The sequence below is a fragment of the Neoarius graeffei genome, chromosome 18, assembly GCF_027579695.1.
Source record: "Neoarius graeffei isolate fNeoGra1 chromosome 18, fNeoGra1.pri, whole genome shotgun sequence".
NCBI classification, from domain to species: domain Eukaryota; kingdom Metazoa; phylum Chordata; class Actinopteri; order Siluriformes; family Ariidae; genus Neoarius; species Neoarius graeffei.
In genome coordinates, this window is record NC_083586.1 from 55,004,101 (window position 1) to 55,027,715 (window position 23,615).

General features: G+C 41.2%; 1 protein-coding gene across 4 annotated transcripts in view; it reads right to left on the bottom strand.

Annotated features, from left to right (window-relative positions):
* Nucleotides 1-19,289: 19,289 nt before the first annotated feature.
* Nucleotides 19,290-23,615, bottom strand: part of lmo7b (LIM domain 7b) — a 92,499-nt gene continuing 88,173 nt past the window's right edge. For all 4 annotated transcript variants that reach the window (XM_060899017.1, XM_060899019.1, XM_060899018.1 and 1 more), the window contains one exon: nucleotides 19,290-19,869. In XM_060899017.1, the coding sequence (XP_060755000.1) occupies nucleotides 19,834-19,869 (36 nt within the window). In that variant the 3' untranslated portion in view covers nucleotides 19,290-19,833. The remainder of the gene's footprint in view (nucleotides 19,870-23,615) is intronic.

The following is a 23,615-nucleotide window of genomic DNA, read 5'->3' on the forward strand; positions in this document are numbered from 1 at the left end:
TTCATACTGCATGTGTTTCATTATGAAAATGTGGAAAATCACTCACACACACCCACGCACACACACCCCCATGCACCCACCCACACGTACACACACACACACACCAAATTAGAGACGGTATGTAAATGTGCAAGGAAAGCAGACCTGACAGAAGGCAGTATGTATATAAATATAAAAGTCGAAGAGACAGAATGACAAAAGTTATGACAGGAACGACTGAGCCAAACTGCAGCACCTTCAGAAATGACAGAGCTTTTGGCACGCCTCAGGGAAAACTGAGGAAACTTTCACACACAGATATAACAGAAATAGGACAGTAAGCAGTTTCCTAAAATGGAGAAAACCATAGCAAATGAGCATGTCCTCACACTTCTAGTCCATCACTGCAAAATCATACAGCTCAAAAAACAACAAGAAGAAGGAAGTCTGCCTCTGACTTTAGAATGGTGAGACACGCAACGACACTTATTTTTAGCATCGCCGCTGTTTTCATCATGGAATCAAACAGATGCAGTTCAAAAGTGGTTCAATTACACAAAACCCAAAGGCTTTTTTCTTGTAGTTGCAAGAGGCTTTTTTTTTTCTGAAAACCTGTCTGGACAACGCCCCGTGGAGTTCGGATATTAATGTTAGCAATGTTTTCATTATGTTCAGAGACATTATACGCTGAGATATTTCCAGTCGTGATTTATTACGCTTGTGACCTTTAGGATGAAAACAGAGCTCTTGTCTATAATAACGGTGATGGTAAACTTTTGACTCCTCCATTCATCAAGCTGAGTGGGGCAAATGTGATTTAAGTATCAAGCTGTCTTACCGGTAAACCTCCCTGAAGAGAAGGATGGATGAACTAGAGAAAGAAAGAGACAGAAAATGAACAAAGAAACAAAAAAACAGGAAAAGTGAAAGAAAGAAAGAAAGAAAGAAAGAAAGAAAGAAAGAAAGAAAGAAAGAAAGAAAGAAAGAGAAAATGAACAAAGAAACAAAAACAGGAAAAGTGAAAGAAAGAAAGAAAGAAAGAAAGAAAGAAAGAAAGAAAGAAAGAAAGAAAGAAAGAAAAACAGGAAAATGAAAGAAAGAAAGAAAGAAAGAAAGAAAGAAAGAAAGAAAGAAAGAAAGAAAGAAAGAAAGAAAGAAAGAAAAGGGGTGACAATGATTGAGAAAAAACTGAAAAGATCATTAAAGGAAGAATAAAAAGAAAAGAAAAACATTTTAAAATTGGAAGGAAAGAAAGAAAGAAAGAAAGAAAGAAAGAAAGAAAGAAAGAAAGAAAGAAAGAAAATGAACAAAGAAACAAAGGAGAAAGAAAGAAACAAAAAAATTAGGGGAAACAATGAATTAAAAACGAAAAGGTAATTACAGCAAGAATAAAAAGATTAAAAGAAACATTTTTAAATATGGAAAGAAAGAAAGAAAGAAAGAAAGAAAGAAAGAAAGAATGGAAATAAGTCTGAAAAAGAAAAAAAAACAGAAGAGAAAATGAATGAAAAGAGGGAAGAAAAGAAGAAAAAGAAAAGCCTTATTTGAATTGGAACGGATTTTGTTTTAAGTGTTCATTGGGTCACAATCAGTGTGAACATTCTCCTCCTTTTTCAATGTCCACCCACCAGCTCTTATCTCTGTCATCTTCCTTCACCATCTCTCTCCTCCTCCTTGTCCACTGAAAATCTGACAACCCTAAAATGAGATACAACCGGAGTTGTCCCCAGGTGCTGCCCTGCTGATAAACGGTCTCAATTTAGAGCCTCGTATGGAGGGAGCATAAACCTGAACTAGCTCTCTGCTTCAGCCGATCAGCAAGCGCACCCTCAACAATAAACAACAGAGTAAAACCTACACAATAGTTTAATTTGTAAACCTTTCTACAGTTCTCGCTCATCTGGGGACGCAGTTTTCCATTTGTCTGCTCAGTTCACGAGTCACAGGGTGGTGTTTACTGGCAAAACATTTGAGGCCAGCAATATTCCTGATCTCCTGCTCTATTATGCATACAGTCATTTATTAAGTCGAATAAAAGCATAATACCACAATGAATCACCATAGATTTAAATACATTTCCCCAAAATGACCTCCTTGACATTTAGCTTTCCTGATCTGCATATCAATAGAAGAACACTCGGAAAGCTCAGATGCTGTCAGGGTTCACAATATGAAAGCCCGAAGGAGGAAAAGGAAGAGCAAGTGAGAGGATGAGTAGGATGATGTTCCTCTTTCTGGATATAATGAACCACCTGCTGAGAGAACAAGAAGTGGCCCAAAGTGACTCAAAGTCAAACTCTCTCTCTCTCTCTCTCTCTCTCTCAGACACACACACACAAAGAATTACGTGGTTATCCTGATGAAAGCTTGTCAGGGCTGTCATTAAACGTGGATGGCGCTGGGAGATATGGATGCTATTAATGGACTTTTGTCTCCTCTGTTGCTTTTCTCAGAACACACTGTCTCGACAAAGCTGGTAAATCTGTTGATGAATAGCTCATCCTCTGTACACCGAGATTCGAGTGTATTATATGATTTCTGGTGACAAATCATGGCACAAAGCTTCACTATTCTGGAAGTGTACTGGATGGATGGGGTATTGTTCCTCCAAAACTTATTCCCTCAGTTGGTGTTTTTAAGATGGTGGTAAAGAGTGTTATTGAACACATTACTCCTAAATCTCTCAGTGGGTTGAGATCTGGTAACTGTAAAGGTAAAGGCTTATACACTACATCGGCAAAAGTTTGTAAAGAGCAATTCCAGCGTTATGGACGTGACACTTGAACTCAAAATGGCAACAAATGACCCAGTGCATGTTTTATTGTCTCCCAGTATTTAAACAGGTGTTGCATATTTTAAGGCTGTACCATACTGGAGAAGTGATAGAACAAGAACAATCCCCATAGTACATCTAGGGCATGCCAGAAAATGCCAATAAAAGATGCGTTATGGATGTGACAGAAGAAGTATCACTTTTCTTGGGTGACTGTACATTTTTATCAAACTCTGTGAAATCGTAAACCTAATGTCGAAATGGAGATATCCATTTGATAGAGGGGTCCAAGGTGAATATTAAAAAATCTTTGTTTAAAATATTTTGTATTTCATGCAGAGTTTCGGAAGGAAAAGTCAGCGTTATGGATGTGACGAAATTCCGTTATGGATGTGACGCGTCTGAAATAGACATGGCATATGTTTAGAAAACCAGCAATTTAACCACCATAACCCTTTGAAAAACTCTAAATATCAGCTAAAACTATCAAAGTTCTTAAATAATATTTAGGATGGCTATTGTTTTGCTGTTTTGTGGATTTTAGCATACATTTCTGTGGCTTGTGGCAATAATATAGAATTGTACATGATCAAAGTTGATTTTAGCTTGGGTTTTACATTATAAGAAAGAAAGACTGACAGTGACATATTAGGTTGGTTACAAATTGGTTCAACTTATTCACATCTGTAAAATACAGGCCTAGGTGATATCTCTGGGAGTGGTTTTGATGTATTACATGTTGCTTTACCCCGCCTTTCGCCCGTAGTCAGCTGGGATAGGCTTCAGCTTGCCTGTGACCCTGTAGAAGGATAAAGCGGCTAGAGATAATGAGATGAGATGAGACATGTTGCTTTATTTTTGCATGGTGAGGTTGACATTTACATGGAATTGCCCTAAACACCTGACCAGTCCTATTCCAGATTTATTCCCCCTTTGCTCTTGTAATAAGCTACACTCTTCAGGGAATGCTTTCCACTAGATTTTGGGGGCGTAGCTATGGGGATTTGTGTTCATTTAGCCACAAGAGCATGTGTGTGAGATCACGCACTGATGTTGGGTGAGGTTAGTGTTCCAGTTTATCCCAAAGGTATTCAGTGGGATTGAGATCTAGGCTCTGTGCAGGAAAATTGAGTTCTTTTACACCAACCTTTTCAAACCATGTCTTCATGGAGCTTGCTTTGTGCACAGGAGCACTGTCATGTTGTCGTACGGCCTCTGCATGCTCTTGCGACAAGGCTTTCGCAGACAGCTTTTCACAGACAGTTGTAATTTATCGTTGAGCGGGGAGTAATAGGCGTGCGCGATGTTATTCACCTCCACAACGCAAGGGGGCGCGAAGTCGCGAAATCGCTAGGAGTAGTTGGTGGGTGTGGTTAGTGGAGTGCTTATCCTCCGGTTACTTATAATGACTAGAACTGGAGTCGTATAGATGTACGTACTTCCTCACTTCCTCGATCAACCGCTCTTTGTGCTGCTCCATCTTCGCTCGTGTTTTTAAAAATGGCGGTCGTGAAAACAAACCAAAACGGGAAAGTAAGGAAGCGGAAGTGCATGTACAGCGGATGTAGAGTGGACCTGGAGTGGACCAATTAGGGCCCTCTTGTGTGCGACGCTGTCTGCGAGGCTTCTGCGGTGGTCACAATTTTGGGGAGGTGCGCGCAGAGTGTCTGCGAAGGTGGGGGGGCTACGCAGACACCATCTGCGATGCCGTCTGTGAGGACTGCGTTGTCAGCATAAATTGGCCTTTAGTTCCAGTGAAAGGAACTTGTAATGCTACAGCATGCAAAGACATTCTATATAAAACTCCAATTCCAAAAACGTTGGGACGTTGTGTAAACTGTAAACAAAAGCAATGCAATAATTTGCAAACCATGGAAACCCTATATTTCAGTGAAAATAGTACAAAAGACAACATATCAAATGTAAAAACTGAGAAATGTTATTGTTTTTTGAAAGATATATGCTCATTTTGAATTTGATGTCAGCAACACATTTAAAAGAAGTTGGGACAGGGGCGTGTTTACCACTGTGTTGCATCACCTCGACTTTTAACAACACTCTGGAAACGTTTAAGAACTGAGGAGACCAATTGCTGTAGTTTTGAAAGAGAAATGTTGTCCCATTCTTGCTTGATATACAATTTCAGTTGCTCAAGAGTTCAGGGTCTCCTTTGTCGTATTTTGCGCTTCATAATGTGGCAAATGTTTTAAATGGGAGACAAGTCTGGACTGCAGGCAGGCCAGTTTAGCACCCGGACTCTTTTACTACGGAGCCATGCAGTTTTAATACGTGCAGAAAGCAGTTTTGTCTTGCTGAAAGAAGGAAGGCCTTCCCTGAAAAAGATTTTATCTGGATGGCAGCATATTTCTCTGAAACGTGTATATATCATTCAGCATTGATGATGCCTTCCCAGATGTACAAGCTACACGTCATGTGCACTAATGCACCCTCATACCATCACAAATGCTGGCTTTTGAACTGTACACTGATAACAAGCCGGATGGTCCCTCTCCTCTTTAGCCTGGAGGACGTGGTGTCCATGATTTCTAAAAAGAATTTCTACTTTTGATTCGTCAGACCTTGGGACAATTTTCCACTTTGCCTCAGTCAATCGTAAAAGAGCTCGGGCCCAGAGAAGGTGGCGGTGTTTCTGGATATTGTTTATATCTGGTTTTAGCTTGCATTTGTAGATGCAGTAATTAACTGTTTTCACAGATGATGTTTTTCTGAAGTGTTCCTGAGCCCATACAGTGATTTCCACTACAGACACGTGTTTGCTTTTAATGCAGTGACTCCTGAGGGCCTGAAGATCACAGGCATCCGGTGTCAGTTTTCAGCCTTGTTTCTTGCATACAGAGATTTCCACAGATTATCTGAATCTTTTAATGATATTATGTACCATAGATAATGTGATCCTCAAATTCTTTGTAATTTTACATTGAGGAACGTTATTCTTAAATTGTTGCACTGTTTGCCCACGCAGTCTTTCACAGAGCGGTGAACCCCTCCCCATCTTTACTTCTGAGAGACTCCGCCTCTCTGGGATGCTCTTTTTATACCCAATCGTGTTACTGACCTGTTGCTAATTAACCTAATTAGGTTTGTTTTTTTTTTAGCATTACACAACTTTTTCAGTCTTTTGTTGCTCCTGTCCCACCTTTTACCATATAAAGTTAATAAAAAGTACAGTTTCACAATTTTCAATAAATAAGCATATTTAATGGGTATAAGAGGAATAAAGTATGTCAGGATTTGCTGTTAGAGCAACATCATGGGCTTTGGTTTATGTCAGGCTACATCACGTCATCCTGTCATTGATTATTTTCACCCTAAAGGTTTTATTTCTTACTCCATACAAATTGAAGTATGATACTGCCACAGGGTTAGAACAGCGTATCATATGGTAAGCATAGTTGTTATAGTCTTCACATAATGACATCATTGTGGTTTTATAGTTTAGTACAAATGATACACATACCAAAGTAGTCATATTATAATTATGGCTGACATGATTTTTAGCATGTTTTCATGTTGTTTTTCCGAACCAAAAACCATGGTTTATTGTCATAAGAGCCCAATGACTGATCATCGTCATTAAACCGAAACCCGGTCCTACAAACAAGCAGAGCAACTTTGGATATTTTTTTTTTCTCACCATGATTTTAAAAGTTAAATTTGTGGGTTTTCTTGGAATAACATGTACTTGGCTTTTGTTCCCCATTTTTCTTGGCTTGCAGCCTGGAAGATGTCTTGGCAAACCCCACAGAAACTCTGTTTAATCAGTCATAAGGTGATTTCTAGTTTCATGGGAATCTATAGTGTTTTTTGCTTAAGTAAATCACATTGTTTTGTTGAAAGAAGGAAGGCCTTCCCTGAAAAAGATTTTGTCTGGATGGCAGCATATTGTTCGGAAACATGTATCTATCATTCAGCATTAATGATGCCTTCCCAGATGTACAAGTTACCCATGTCATGTGCATTAATGCACCCTCATGCCATCACAGATGTTGGCTTTTGAACTGTGCCCTGGGAACAAGCCGGATGGTCCCTTTCCTCTTTAGCCTGGAGGACATGGTGTCCATGATTTCTAAAAAGAATTTCTGCTTTTGATGCATCAGACCACGGGACAATTTTCCACTTCGTCTAAGTCGATCGTAAAAGAGCTCTGACCTAGAGAAGGTGGCGGTGTTTCTGGATATTGTTTATATCTGGTTTTAACTTGTGTTTGTGGATGCAGTAATGAACTGTTTTCACAGACGACACTTTTCTGAAGTGTTCCTGAGCCCATACAGTGATTTCCACTACAGATACGTGTCTGCTTTTAATGCAGCGTCTCCTGAGGGCCTAAAGGTCACAGGCATCCGGTGTCAGTTTTCAGCCTTGTCTCTTGCATACAGAGATTTCTCCAGATTCTCTGAATCTTAAGTGATACAGACTGTCTGATGCTGGTACAAGCGTATCAGTTTCAGAAGCAGCATGCTGCAAGTTTTATACAGTCTACACTTACTGACACTTTATTGGACACCTTGTTGTTTTTGCAAATTGTCAACGCAAACCCAGGTGCCAATGCTTTTCTGAGGGAGAAAACCCAAGAACTTAGAGGAAACCCATGCAGAGTTGGCAAAACTCCACACTGACATTGATTGGTTTAACAGGAGAAAAATCAAGTCTGTATGACTTGACTATACATACTGGTGAACATCACAAAAAAAAAAATTATGACAAAGTAATGCTGAAATATTGACGATGAAATTTTCAATTATGTCATAAATCTCTTTACATTTACACTCAGTAACAAGCCTAATGCTTCACTGGTACTTTGTCCTTCATGTTAGTTTTTTGTAAAATAGTACCAGTAATTAACTTCACTTTGACTGCTTTGGGGCTGCTTCCCATATGATTACATGTAACAATGTGCTGTTGACTGTTCAGATGGCTGCCCACAACACTGCTACTGGTTTTTAATTGGTGGACATTTCTAAATCCAGCTGTGGCACTGACATGAGGTCAAGAATCTCATCCAATACAATTTTCTACCCTGTAATCATTTAACCAGTCCATGTCAACCAATTTGAACACGTGGGGATTGCAGAACCTACCAGAAGATGTAACTATTGTGGGATGTGTATCTTACGAAACCATTTCTCCCATGGGAAATCCATGAATGTATCCTTCATTCTCTTAAAATGCAATTCACTTTTTGTTTACATCTCATTAGCAAAAAAAAACCCCTCCCAGAATATATTTAGTACGTTCATGAAGGGAACATTCACCAATTTCCTTCACAAATTATCCTGAAGCTTTCACTGACATAAGGAAACTATTTCACTAATCCGTTTGGAGCCATGACTGCTTCAGGACCAGAATTTCCCCCAGAGAAGAACTAGAGAGATCTTATCTATAATTTCAGAGTTTCAGAAGCAGTCGAGTATGGCCAGTATGCATATCCCCAAGGTAATACGCATTCTCATAGCCAGCTTTTTCCCAAGCAGCATGTAGGATGTCGTCTTCGGTTAGAGCCTTAAAGACAGAAAATTTGAGAACAACCACAAACCCGGTGGCCCCATAAGGGACTCATGAGGAAAGGACTAGATTTCTGGGATGGAGGGGAGAGAATTGGTAAAAAAAAAAAAAAAGAAAGTTACCCCGGTGTTGTGCTCTGGTGTTCCTGTGTAGAGGCACGACTGCTGCTGTGCTCTTAAGAAAGGACACTGAATCATCATGAAAACACTGGCACACACAAAAAAAAAAGACAGCATATAAATGGATGAAGAGAGTCATAGAGAAGTAAAGAGATTAAATGCCAAAGGAAAAGAGCAAAGGATGAAAAGGGTATTAGGTTCAAGTTGCAGACATCTGGCAGCTATGGGAAAATCGCAGGTGACACATGTGGGCACACATGAAAAAGTGTCAAATTGAATCAAGACTTGCTTTCCAGCCTGTGCCTTATCCACCGCTTGCCCCCCTCCTTTACATGCTATTACAACCTCAATTCCAAAAAAGTTGGGACGCTTTGTAAACTGTAAATAAAAACAGAATGCGATAATTGGCAAATCATGGAAACCCTGTATTTCATTGAAAATGGGACAAAGACAACATATCAAATGTTGAAGCTGAGAAATTTTGTTTTTTGAAAAATATATGCTTTTGAATTTGATGTCGGCAACCCGTTTCAGAAAAGTTGCGACAGGAGCAACAAAAGACTGAAAAAGTTGTGTAACGTGAAAAAAAAAAAAACTAATTTGGTTAACTGACAACAGGTCAGTAATATGACTGGGTATGAAAAGAACATCCCAGAGAGGCGGAGTCTCTCAGAAGTAAAGATGGGGCGGGGTTCAGCGCTCTGTGAAAGACTGCGTGGGCAAACAGTGCAACAATTTAAGAATTACGTTCCTCAGTGTAAAACTGCGAAGAATCTGGGGATCACATCATCTATGGTACACATCATTAAAAGATTCAGAGAATCTGGAGAAATTTCTGTGTGCAAGAGACAAGGCTGAAAACTGACATTGGATGTCTGATCTTCAGGCCCTCAGGAGACACTGCATTAAAAGCAGACATGGCTCTGTAGTAAGAGTGTGTGGGTGCTAAACTGGCCTGCCTGCAGTCCAGACCTGTCTCCCATTTAAAACATTTGGCGTATTATGAAGTGAAAAATACGAAATGGGACAACATTTCTCTTTCAAAACTACAGCAACTGGTCTCCTCAGTTCCCAAACATTTACAGCGTGTTGTTAAAAGTAGAGGTGATGATACACAGTGGAAAACATGCCCCGTTCCAACTTTTTTGAAACATGTTGCTGACATCAAATTCAAAATGAGCATATACACTCACCGGCCACTTTATTAGGTACACCTGTCCAACTGCTCGTTAACACTTAATTTCTAATCAGCCAATCACATGGCGGCAACTCAGTGCATTTAGGCATGTAGACATGGTCAAGACAATCTCCTGCAGTTCAAACCGAGCATCAGTATGGGGAAGAAAGGTGATTTGAGTGACTTTGAACGTGGCATGGTTGTTGGTGCCAGAAGGGCTGGTCTGAGTATTTCAGAAACTGCTGATCTACTGGGATTTTCACGCACAACCATCTCTAGGGTTTACAGAGAATGGTCCGAAAAAGAAAAAATATCCAGTGAGCGGCAGTTCTGTGGGCGGAAATGCCTTGTTGATGCCAGAGGTCAGAGGAGAATGGCCAGACTGGTTCGAGCTGATAGAAAGGCAACAGTGACTCAAATAACCACCCGTTACAACCAAGGTAGGCAGAAGAGCATCTCTGAACGCACAGTACGTCGAACTTTGAGGCAGATGGGCTACAGCAGCAGAAGACCACACCGGGTGCCACTCCTTTCAGCTAAGAACAGGAAACTGAGGCTACAATTTGCACAAGCTCATCGAAATTGGACAATAGAAGATTGGAAAAACGTTGCCTGGTCTGATGAGTCTCGATTTCTGCTGCGACATTCGAATGGTAGGGTCAGAATTTGGCGTCAACAACATGAAAGCATGGATCCATCCTGCCTTGTATCAACGGTTCAGGCTGGTGGTGGTGGTGTAATGGTGTGGGGAATATTTTCTTGGCACTCTTTGGGCCCCTTGGTACCAATTGAGCATCGTTGCAATGCCACAGCCTACCTGAGTATTGTTGCTGACCATGTCCATCCCTTTATGACCACAATGTACCCAACTTCTGATGGCTACTTTCAGCAGGATAATGCGCCATGTCATAAAGCTGGAATCATCTCAGACTGGTTTCTTGAACATGACAATGAGTTCACTGTACTCAAATGGCCTCCACAGTCACCAGATCTCAATCCAATAGAGCATCTTTGGGATGTGGTGGAACGGGAGATTCGCATCATGGATGTGCAGCCGACAAATCTGCGCCAACTGTGTGATGCCATCATGTCAATATGGACCAAACTCTCTGAGGAATGCTTCCAGCACCTTGTTGAATCTATGCCACGAAGAATTGAGGCAGTTCTGAAGGCAAAAGGGGGTCCAACCCGTTACTAGCATGGTGTACCTAATAAAGTGGCCGGTGAGTGTATTTAAAAACAATGAAATTTCAGTTTCAACATTTGGTATGTTGTCTTTGTACCATTTTCAATGAAATTTAAGGTTTTCATTACTTGCAAATGATCACATTGTTTTTAGTTACAGTTTACAGAGCGTCCCAACTTTTTTTATAAATTAAGGTTGAATCAGCTAAAATCAGTCTTCAGATTGTTAAGTGTTTTTTTCTTCATCTCTGTTGGCTGTTAAATAGCCTACTGTTGTATACCGGTTCCTTCTGCAACACTTTCATTCCAGAACGTTCATGTGACGACATGATCCTAACAAGGACACTGGACTGGGTTGAGCAATCACAGTAGCCAACTTGAACGCTCAAGAATGCTCACTTCCTTTTCGTGCTTTTTACGCAGAGGAACTGAAGATAAGGCTGAGGATCTAAGAGAGAACAAGCAAGACAGAAACCAGACAGCAGAATAAAGATGTGGGTTAAGGTCATTCTGCTAGCGCTACATAAAACGTCTTAAAGATGCAGGTCTGGTAATAATCCAGGAATAAAAACACATGGCAGGATGGTTTCATAGGGCTATCATGCTGGTATAGGAAAGTTATTTTAGTAAGTAAAGGAAATAAGTAAATTACCTGTTATCACATTACGGCAGCTATAAACAGTCATTCCTGAACCTTTTCCCCCCCCACTTTCTGTTTCGAAATTACTATAATAATAATAATATTTAAAAAAACCCGCATACTACCCTATTACCAAGAAAACAGGAAGTAAAACATTCTGTCCTGAAGACTTTCCCATGGTGGAAAAACCTACTAATTGTTAAGTGCCAACATAAGAGATTCCTTCCATAAATACTAAACAAAGATCTTACAGAAAATGTCACAAGGTCAAAGATGAGATATTTTTCTCTTCTCCCCCAAATAACATTGTTAGATTTGTCTGCGATACAAGTCCTTGCGCGGGGCGGCACGGTGGTGTAGTGGTTAGCGCTGTCGCCTCACAGCAAGAGGGTCCGGGTTCGAGCCCCGTGGCTGGCGAGGGCCTTTCTGTGTGGAGTTTGCATGTTCTCCCCGTGTCCGCATGGGTTTCCTCCGGGTGCTCCGGTTTCTCCCACAGTCCAAAGACATGCAGGTTAGGTTAACCGGTGACTCTAAATTGAGCGTAGGTGTGAATGTGAGTGTGAGTGGTTGTCTGTGTCTATGCGTCAGCCCTGTGATGACCTGGCGACTTGTCCAGGGTGTACCCCGCCTTTCGCCCATAGTCAGCTGGGATAGGCTCCAGCTTGCCTGCGACCCTGTAGAACAGGATAAAGCGGCTGGAGATAATGAGATGAGACAAGTCCTTGCGCACGACATGCTCCGATGATGTATTTGAACAAGTGCATTAATATAAAGCTTTGCAAGCAGAACAATATTGAGTTCCTGTTAGAGAATGAATCAACACCTTCTGACCAATCTGATTAGAGTATTCAACAACGGTGTGGTAAAACCCTACAATAAGTCATAGAAAAATTAGATTTTGCTTTTTTTTTTTAAATCATACCCTTCTTGTAAGCTCGAGCCACTGCTGTCTTGAATCGAGAGAAGATGTGGCTTGACATGGTGTACAAGGGTCAGCTCCTGTAGAGCTGTATCACACACATCCCACTGAATGGAGACCCTGGGGCAGACCCAGTACATGCCAGAGAATTTAGGTCTCTGGGAACGACGAGGGATCCCTCAGGAGGAAGTGGAATCTGTGGCTCAGGATGGAGAAGTCTGGGCTGAGCTTCTCGCCTTCTCATCCTGCTACCCACTCATCAGGAAAATGAAATGGAAATTAACGTTTCAGAAGATACGTTCAGGTGATGGTGGGGAGGAGTGTAGAATCAATCAGAGCTAAACTTTGCAGTTTATGCGACTGAATTATCATCACAAGGCAGATAAAGCTCTGAAGACGAAGCCACTGCTCAAAAGAAGGCGTACAGTTTCTCAGTCAGCATGGTTTCTTGGGGTTCTGCCTGGAATTGGTTTCACTCATGCCCGAGTTTAATAGAGATCGTGTGCTCATGATGTTTATGAGCAGATTCCACATGAACAGCCTTCTCTACTACTCATTACTACAGTAATGAGATGTTCTGAAAGCTCATAAGTTGTAAAGGAAAACCGTTTCTCAAGAAATCACTGGGAAATTTGGTTAGCAGTTGATGGGAAGAGTTGATAAATGTAGCTGAAGCACATAAAATAAGTTACCAAGACATCACGAGGGAAACATTGCTATAGTATTTCCCATAGTTCTCTCAATTCTGCTGTCAACATGCCGTTATGTTGTTTCTGTTGAAACAAAATGCTGCCTTTTAAGGCTAAGGCTAGAGAACATGGTCATGTCCAAACTGTTTCCAAAGAAGTATTGCCTTCCTTCATGTGAACAGTTTTTGAATGCAATATACATTTTTCCACCATCCTACGCGTCTCAATTTTGTGCTTCAGCCAGTCTGGAAAGAAATCATGGCTTTAAGTTATTTGTAATCGTTTTCGACTTGACAAATTATACCTCTTTTCCATAACGGTTGGACTGTTAAGGTGAGAAATCGTTCACTTTGTGATAGAAGCATGAAATTTGGCATTCTAGCTCAAGTTGATATACAGTATATAATAATTCTAGATATGGGGGCATTTCAAATTCAGCTTCTAAACCCTGGAATATGCATGCGCAAAATCAACCAAATATGAAAACGAAATTAAATCTCAGAGATCACATGATTAGTCACATGACATAAGGATACAGTATTAAGTACAGTGGTGCTTGAAAGTTTGTGAACCCTTTAGAATTTTCTATATTTCTGCATAAATATGACCTAAAACAACAGATTTTCACACAAGTCCTAAAAGTAGATAAAGAGAACCCAGTTAAACAAATGAGACAAAAATATCATACTTGGTCATTTATTTATTGAGGAAAATGATCCAATATTACATATCTGTGAGTGGCAAAAGTATGTGAATCTTTGCTTTCAGTATCTGGTGTGACCCCCTTGTGCAGTAATAACTGCAACTAAATGTTTCCGGTAACTGTTGATCAGTCCTGCACACCGGGTTGGAGGAATTTTAGTCCGTTCCTCCGTACAGAACAGCTTCAACTCTGGGATGGTGGTGAGTTTCCACACATGAACTGCTCGCTTCAGGTCAGTGGCGGCTGGTAGTCTTTCAAACAGGGGAGGCTGGTCGGTTACGATATTTCCAGATTTTAAAAGAAAAAAAACATCAATTTTGCCCATACTCTTGCCTCTGATCTGGCTGATTGTTGGCAGCGTCACAAACTGTGAAATAACAGGTTCTTTTGGCCCATTAGCCTACTGTCCAATATACATGATGGTGGTGTTGGGGGGGGGGGGTATATTTTAACATTTTATATTTTAAAATTGTGGCATGTTGTTTAAAAATTGACCTCGGCTGTGTTTTTGTTTAAAAATGTTTTCCAAATTGTAGCGGTGTTTTATTCATATCCAGAAAAACATATTCCAATATAATATACTCAGCATAAACATTTTAAATAGATTCTATATTTTTGGTCCATCCATGACATATTACTAAAGTAGCCTATTTACTGTTGTTGATGTGGGTCACTTGCTGTTAGCCAATTCACTTTCTCGTACCAGGAGAGCTGAAAGGAACGAGTAGTATTCCCTACCTTTTTCACCAAGTCAATTTGAGGCGTTGGTCTACCCTGCTCTTTAATTTTAATTTTTTCCTCGAAAGGAAGACTGGCAAATGGCTTCGCCAAAATTAAATCAGCAATGCTTGGCATCCGTGCGCAGCTTTCTTGCTAGCTGACTAGCCCCCTCAAGTTCAAGTTCAGTCACTCAAAAAAACGACATTTCTGGAACCAAGATAGCAAACTTGACAACACTATATTTACACTTTATTTACAATGAAAATATATACAAACTAAAAAAGCTGGTAGAAACCATATGTAATGAATGAAATCAAAATGTAAGCCGATCTCTTACAATACACCACAGCACTTACGAATCCGCATGGGACTGAACTGATGTTGCCAGATACTGCTGACGTTATCCAGCCCAAAATATGTTCAAAACCCGCCAAAATGCACTTAAAACCGCCCAATTGGACGGTAAATCGCCGAATCTGGCAACACTGTCCGCTGCCTGTCTATAGTTGAAACGAGCTGTCAATCAAAGAAAATATCCGGCTGCTTTCACCAATCACCAGTCTCCTCGCGGAAACTGCCATGTCCCTCCCATGTGAGGCTCGGAGTCCGTGGGCGGGCATTTTTGCAGTATTTGTCCAATAACCATCTTGCATTTTGAGATTGAAAAGCGCATAGCTCCCAAATGCCGTTGAAGTCCATTGAGGCTGGGAGTCCGTGAGACTCCGTGGGCGGGCGTTTTCGCAGTATTTGTCCAATAATTGTCTTGCCTTTTGAGATTGAAAAGCGCAGCGCTCCCAAATGCCATTGAAGTCCACTGAGGCTGCGCTGCATCGCGCTGTCACGAGGGGGAAAAACTCACGCACACATTAGGCGAACTGGGGAAAGTTATAATGGAATGATTTCGCACTGTCGTGGGTTGAGCACATATATTTCTATGATTCTGGATCTGAAATAGTAATGTTATAAGGTCGGCTATAACATAAGCCTAGCGCAATTCATCCTACATGATGTTCGTCATTTTTAGAGGAGGCTGAGCCTCCCTCGTTGTCTTAGAGCAATCGCCCGTGCTTCAGGTCCTTCCACAACATTTCGATTGGATTAAGGTCAGGACTTTGACTTGGCCATTCCAAAACATTAATTTTATTCTTCTTTAACTATTTTTTGATAGAACGACTTGTGTGCTTAGGGTTGTTGTCTTGCTGTATGACCCACATTCTCTTGAGATTCAGTTCATGGACAGATGTCCTGACATTTTCCTTTATAAATCGCTGCTATAATTCAAAATTCATTGTTCCATCAATGATGGCAAGCCGTCCTGGCCCACCACCATGTTTCACAGATAGGATAAGGTTCTTATGCTGGAATGCAGTTTTTTCCTTTCTCCAAACATAACACTTCTCATTTAAACCAAAAAGTTCTATTTTGGTCTCAGCCATCCACAAAACATTTTTCCAATAGCCTTCTGGCTTGTCCACGTGGTCTTTAACATTGCTGCTTGTCTGCAGTTTGTTCTTTTTGGAGAGCAGTGGTTTTCTCCTTGCAACCCTGCCATGCACAACATTGTTGTTCAGTGTTCTCCTGATGGTGGACTCATGAACATTATCAGCCAATGTGAGAGAGGCCTTCAGTTGCTTAGGCCAAGTTTACATTAGACCGTATCTGTCTCATTTTCTTCGCGGATGCACTGTCCGTTTACATTAAAACGCCTGGAAATGGGAATCCGCCAGCGTCCACGTATTCAATCCAGATCGTGTCTGGTCCGGTGCTGTGTAAACATTGAGAATATGCGGATACGCTGCGCTGAGCTCTAGCTGGCGTCGTCATTGGACAACGTCACTGTGACATCCACCTTCCTGATTCTCTGGCATTGGTCATGTGACGTGACTGCTGAAAAACGGCGTGGACTTCCGCCTTGTATCACCTTTCATTAAAGAGTATAAAAGTATGAAAATACTGCAAATACTGCCCATTGTGTAGTTATGATTGTCTTTAGGCTTGCCATCCTTCCACTTGCAAGTGGTAAGTGATATGCACCGAGATCACACACACAGCAGCTCAGTCCCAAATCACTGCTCGTGCGCTTCACTCGCGCGCTCTGTGAGCTGCGCAGGGCCGGAGTACGCACCCTCCAGAGGGCACTCACTGTTCAGGGCGGAGTGATTTGGAGCGCAGGATGCCTGCGGAGCCGAGCGTATCCGTGTATTGGCGTTGCTGTGTGCACGCGAATTGTGTATTGGTGTTGCTGTGTGCACGCTAATCGTTTTAAAAACGTTAATCTGATGATCTGCTGATACGGTCTAATGTAAACCCCACCTTAGAAGTTACCCTGGGGTCCTTTGTAACCTCACCGACTATTACATGCCTTGCTCTTGGAGTGATCTTTGTTGGTTGACCACTTGTGGGGAGGGTAACAATGGTCTTGAATTTCCTCCCTTTGTACACAATCTGACTGGATTGGTGGAGTCCAAACTCTTTAGAGATGGTTTTGTAACCTTTTCCAGCCTGATGAGCATCAACAACACTTTTTCTGAGGTCCTCAGGAATCTCCTTTGTTCGTGCCATGATACACTTCCACAAATGTGTTGTGACTTTGATGGATCCCTGTTCTTTAAATAAAACAAGGTGCCCACTCACACCTGATTGTCATCCCATTGATTGAAAACACCCGACTCTAATTTCACCTTGAAATTAACTGCTAATCCTAGAGGCTCACATACTTTTGCCACTTACAGATGTGTAATATTGAATCATTTTCCTCAATAAATAAATGACCAAGTATAATATTTTTGTCTCATTTGTTTAACTGGGTTCTCTTTATCTACTTTTAGGACTTGTGCGAAAATCTGATGTTTTGGTCATATTTATACAGAAATAGAGAAAATTCTAAAGGGTTCACAAACTTAGGCACCACTGTAAATAAAAAGGCTGCCAGCAGAGCATTTTCACAGTTCAAAGTTTTAGCTGTTAATAGGGATTTATATCTCAAAATATTGAAAAAATACCTGTCATTATGGATTCCAATCCCCGTGACGGAAGCATAACGCTGTACATTGAAGATTAGCCTTCATACATTTACAATTGACCCAAATACCCTTTCTTAGAACCACAATGAATCAAATGCCTCCATATCTAGAATTATATACATCAGCTTGAGCTAGCATGCCAAATTTCATACTTCGATCACAAAAAAGAACAATTCCATGCTTTTTGTGTTGCTCAACAGCCAGACAAGTTGACTGTTCCCAAAGGTCGCATTTATGGTTAGAGAAGCAGCTTTGGGACCAAAAGGTCACCGGTTCAATTCTCTGGACCACCAGGAATGGCTAAAGTGCTCTTGAGCAAAGCACCCAACTTCTCCAGGAAATGTTGAATGTTGCTCACGCTGAGTATCTGCTAAATGCCTGCAACATAACGTCTGCAAGATGCTTTGGTCAACTTGAGGACTGGCCTGTTCATTTAAATAACGAGCCACTGCTCACTCCACTCTACTCTTCCATCAGCCAATCAGGTAACACTTTGATCATGAATATTCATTCACAAAGGCAGTTCTGAAGCTATGGATTGAGATACTCCGAGGAGGCAGGATGATTTAATGAGCTCCACTTGCAACCTAGAAAGAGGAACCAAATCCAAAAACAGCTTGAAGAATGTTTTCTGAAATGCGCAGAACAAAAACTGACTGGATTGACTTGAGTTTGTGGGTTGGTAGGCACTCCAGATACCTAAATGTGTACACAACCTTTGAAAGTTTCTCATATTTCCCCTTTAAGATTTATAGCGAGAAATGCTCTTCCCTAAAGCTAATGAATTTAAAAGGTCACCTAATGGTCTTTTAGGGTTGGTAACCATCAGGTGAAGTTTCTCATACCATTCCCTTCGTGTCAACAGAAGTACTGACTTAAGACAAGGTTTCGAATCAGCTGCCTTCCATTTCAGACCGACTGTCAATCTTGAGCTAGCTTAAGAACCCATATTTCTCAGTTGCCTAGCGACAGTGCTGTTAGATCCTGGACTGGTGAGCTCATCATGTGTTCATATCAGAAACATGATTCACTTTCATTTGAATGCTGAGCAGGTAGCAGGTGAGGAGGAGCATTTAAGCACACAGGAGGAAAACTTGTAAAATTCCTAGATTTCACCAAATCCATTGGAAAGCACCAACAGAAGGGGGTGGGGGAGAGACAAATTGTCAGAATCCAAATCTAGTTACTCCAGGATTCTACAGTTCACTGTTCTATTTGAACACACAAACAGGATGGAATATACTACAGTGCTGATGCAAGACTCCGAGAATTGACTCCATTCATGGGTTTGGTGTCCAAAACTGAATGCAGCATCATTTTATACATCCATGATTTAGAAGACACTCACACCAACCTCTGCGAATGTACCTGCAAGGAAAAGCTTTGAAGGCACATGTGCTAAAAACAGTCATCTGTCAACAAGCGCTGCATCAATTATAGAATATATTCGCTAGTGAAAGCAGAATTACAGGAACACAACAACCTAGGGCCCGTCCCTGCTACCAGGAACCAGCATTTTATACAAAGAGCACAACATACCTCCTCGCCCTTGTTAACAGCTGCTGTATACACCAATATTTACATTTTGGATGAATAAATGCAATAGGTAAAACACCCAGGTAACAGAATACTCTAAAATCCAGCTTTATACAGAAGCAACAAGAGATTTCACATCTCTGACAAATAACTACTACTATCTCTTGAGGGCAGGAGGATTCACTAATGATTACGTTTGGGTGGATTTCACAGATCTGGCAACCTCTTTATTCATTACCACTTGAGACAAAACCCAGAGCACCATCTAGTGACTGACCAATAAAAACACATTTAAATAAAAGCTGTATCGTAGATCCTTTTATTTACAGCATTAGGAAAGATCATTGGGATTTCTCTAAAAACACTTTTCAAAAAAAAAAAGCAAGAAAAAAAAACTTGTGCATTACAAGATCAAGTGCTGACATCATGCACTTGTATCTGTGAAATGTACACATACGCATTATATATTAAATCTGTGAAACAAAAACCTGTGCTGCTGAAAGCTGGAATGAAGAGAAGGGAATGATACAAGAAAAACATGTCCAATTTAAAAAGAGTCAGCTCGTTTCAGTTCTTCAGTCCAGATTAGCAGGACAAGGATGAAAACAGTGTTTTAGTTCAGCAATTTCACTTTATTAAACAGAAATAAAAAACCAAAAAAAAAAAAAATTAATGACACCACATGCAGAAACTACATACTGACGACCTGTACAAATCCACACAACATTAAATCTGTGACCGAAGTGGAAGGTTAAGCAGTAGCTTAATCCCATCTGAAATTATGCCGAGTTTGTGGTCGTCGTCTGAATCATCTCCAGGGAAAGTCTTCTCCCCGATGTGCAGTCAGTCATGCACTGTGGTCACTTGGGAATGCTGGTACTGACTGAGGAGAAACCAATAGATAGAGTACTTGCTAAAGGAAAAGTCATCAGAATCCATTTCAGTGTTTCATGCCATTAAAACAGACTGCAGTCAACATTTCGTATGCATCAGCTCCAAAATAGACTTCTGCAAATGAATACCGTCCCCAAAAAAAACCCTGCATTTTGTTGCTTACCGTAAGTACTTGTTCAGTGAAGTTGAAACTACTCATGTCAGCCATCCTGAGGTTATTGTTTAATGGAATATTCCAGCATTTTCATCTCCATCCACTGACTCTGTAGTGGATCTCATGTCTTGTCTCATCTCTAGCTGCTTTATCCTGTTCTACGGGGTCGCAGGCAAGCTGGAGCCTATCCCAGCTGACTACGGGCGAAAGGCGGGGTACACCCTGGACAAGTCGCCAGGTCATCACAGGGCTGACACACAACCATTCACACCTACGGTCAATTTAGAGTCACCAGTTAACCTAACCTGCGTGTCTTTGGACTGCAGGGGAAAAACGGAGCACCCAGACATGGGGAGAACATGCAAACTCCACACAAAGGCCCTCACTGGCCACGGGGCTCGAACCCAGACCTTCTTGCTGTGAGGTGATGGCGCTAACCACTACACCACCGTGCCGCCCCTGGATCTCACGTATGCCTGTAATTACCAGACAAAAATTTACCACCCTAACAATAGCAAAAACAACCCTGTACACCAAAAACTCATCCCTAGCCATGTTTCCATTCAACTACTGAATGCACTCCAGGTTCTCCAGAAAATCTGCAGTCACCATCTTTATATTAAAATAGTAGGGCAAGCCAAAGGCACACTAACACTACGTTCAGACTGCAACCTGAAACGACCCATATCCGATTTGTTGTGAAATCCGATTTTGTTGTTAGGCCGTTCACATTACCAATTATATGAGACTTGTATGCGATCTCCAATATGAACGGAAAGTGACCCAAAAGTGTCCCGCATGCGCAAATTGACACGTAATAAGCACATCTACCTAATACGTAAACAAAAAAAAAAAGCGCACTCTTCATGTTTAATGATTTTTTTGTTTGTTTAATTATCTGGTTAGTGTTAATGTGTGAGGTCTCGTGTGTGTTTTTGTTTCTGAACTGAAATGAAAACGTGTAGCCTGGTAACGAGGGTTGACTCCTAAATGTCTCTCTAATTTCTATATAAGTGCACTACATGTTACTAGGAAGTAATGGATTTTTAAACTCTATATAGTGCACTCGAGCTTCAGTAGGCAGTCGTTTGGGATACGGCCGCTGTATTACCAAACTCTTAATTCAGGCTTAATAATTTGCGCATATTTATTTCGTCATATTAATAAACTTTTTCTACATTTTTATAAATATTTATTTAGATTGTTTATAGCCAGCTGAATTCTGCAACTTCTCTCAGCGCTGGCTCAAGGTGCAGAAACACCAGTGCAGTTTGCGATGGAGATGAGGCGAGACCTGGCGATGTGGTTTTTGTGGCGGCGGCGGAACTCACACAATAATCTGATTAATGTGGGCAGCAGACTAATGAGACCGAAGGTGTCAAATTACTGGAAATTTCCAGAACAATCTTATAATCTTGTAATACAGGATGGTTTAAGTTATAAATCAGTTACAGAAACTGTTTTATTTAATCAGGCTAACAGATCAACATCCAGGTCCCTACCAAATCCACCATTAGCTTGATCAATTCTATAAAAGTCTATTTAAATTCTGAAAACTGTACAAATGTTTTCCACCAAAGAGGCGGGATTAGCCAACGCAGAATAGTGACGTTTGTCTCTTGTTGATGACGTGTAGGTGGCATGAATGCGACCTGTCCGGTCAGACTGCAGTCGCATGTGAAAATATCGGATATGCATCGGAATTAGGACCACATATCCAAGCGGCCTGGGTCGCATGTGGGGGGAAAAAAAAAAACAAAAAAAACGGATCTGTGTCGTTCAGATTGTCAATAACAAAAATCGGATACAGGTTGCATATGGGCAAACAAACAAACAAACAAACAACAAAAAAAAAAACACATATGGGTCGTTTCAGGGTGCAGTCTGAACGTAGTCTAATGCACACTCCCCCCCCAAAAAAAAAAACCTTTGAAATTTACATGCCTTCTGGTGCATTCTCAACTCCTCAATTAACCATTTCCCTGTAAAATATTTGCAAAACCTGTATAAAATTTCCCTCCAGATGCGTGTGTGGCTTTCAGTTCCCCTCCGTAGTACACTGCCTGATTAACAACTACATGTGAGCTTATTTGGTGCATGTGTCACGTACGGTACTTGATGTGCAGTGCTGTGTATTGTCCAGTTTTAATCTCGGCATAAATATTTGCACACCATTAGTTATTTGCACTTTACAAGTACGAAGCCGGGCGGCACGGTGGTGTAGTGGTTAGCGCTGTCGCCTCACAGCAAGAAGGTCCTGGGTTCGAGCCCCGGGGCCGGCGAGGGCCTTTCTGTGCGGAGTTTGCATGTTCTCCCCGTGTCCGCGTGGGTTTCCTCCGGGTGCTCCGGTTTCCCCCACAGTCCAAAGACATGCAGGTTAGGTTAACTGGTGACTCTAAATTGACCGTAGGTGTGAATGTGAGTGTGAATGGTTGTCTGTGTCTATGTGTCAGCCCTGTGATGACCTGGCGACTTGTCCAGGGTGTACCCCGCCTTTCGCCCGTAGTCAGCTGGGATAGGCTCCAGCTTGCCTGCGACCCTGTAGAAGGATAAAGCGGCTAGAGATAATGTGATGTGATGTGTGAAGTACGAAGCCTTAGCTAAGGGACCAGACATCTCTGGGAACTGAGGCACTCTGGGTAGCTTCTGGATATGAAAATTATATGTACAAACCTGCAGAAGACAGGCTTCATTTGGCCCACAGAAGGTTTTAGTTTCTTCTTCGGTGGCATTTTGTGAAAACCGAGTGAAACTGTAGGTAACAACCACCAACTATGTCTTTACTGCCTGCTACGGCGTGGTCACATGGTCCAGCTCAGCTAATCAGAGCATGAGAATCAATCCACAAATATGGTGGTCATGCTAGACCCAAATTGAAGACAGTTTCATGGTGGAATAATTGGACTCACAGCAAAGTATGGGCAGTGGAGATTATATAAAATTGCTTGAACATTGAAAGTTATCTTTTTCCTGGAATTGAGTAGCTGGTGCAGAAAAGTGCTGGTCACTGGTGTTTATGGGACATCTGTGCACTATTTGACAGTGCAATACTAAAAATCCCCAATAAGTAATAGAAACATGAATTTCGGAAGGGGGAGAACCCCACACAAAAATTTAGGCTTGCATGACATCCCCCCCCCGACGATTCGATAAAAATACACAAAATTGAAATTAACTTTTTTTGCATGACGTGACCAAATGGAAACACTACCTATCTGGGAAAAGGGTGCTCTGTAAGAGCCATCACAATAAGAGAAACCCCAGCTTCAATCTCATCTCACCACTCAATAGAAATCACAGTCCAGTGTTGTTGAAGTTTTCAAAAACGTCACTTCTATTTTGTGGAAAACCTGCACAGGGTGTCTACAGGTTTGTCCAAGTTAAATTTAAGACTTGGAGACTTTCATACCATGTTCCCAAAAAAGTTAAGACCAAATCTAAAAAGTCACACAAAAACGTACTCGGGGGGGGGGACGACACTATATAATTTAATGTAACTTATTGTTCTTGTAAACATTCACCAGAAAACACTATTCTTCTAGTAGAAGTACTTCATTTCTTTTCCTTGACAGGCATTCACA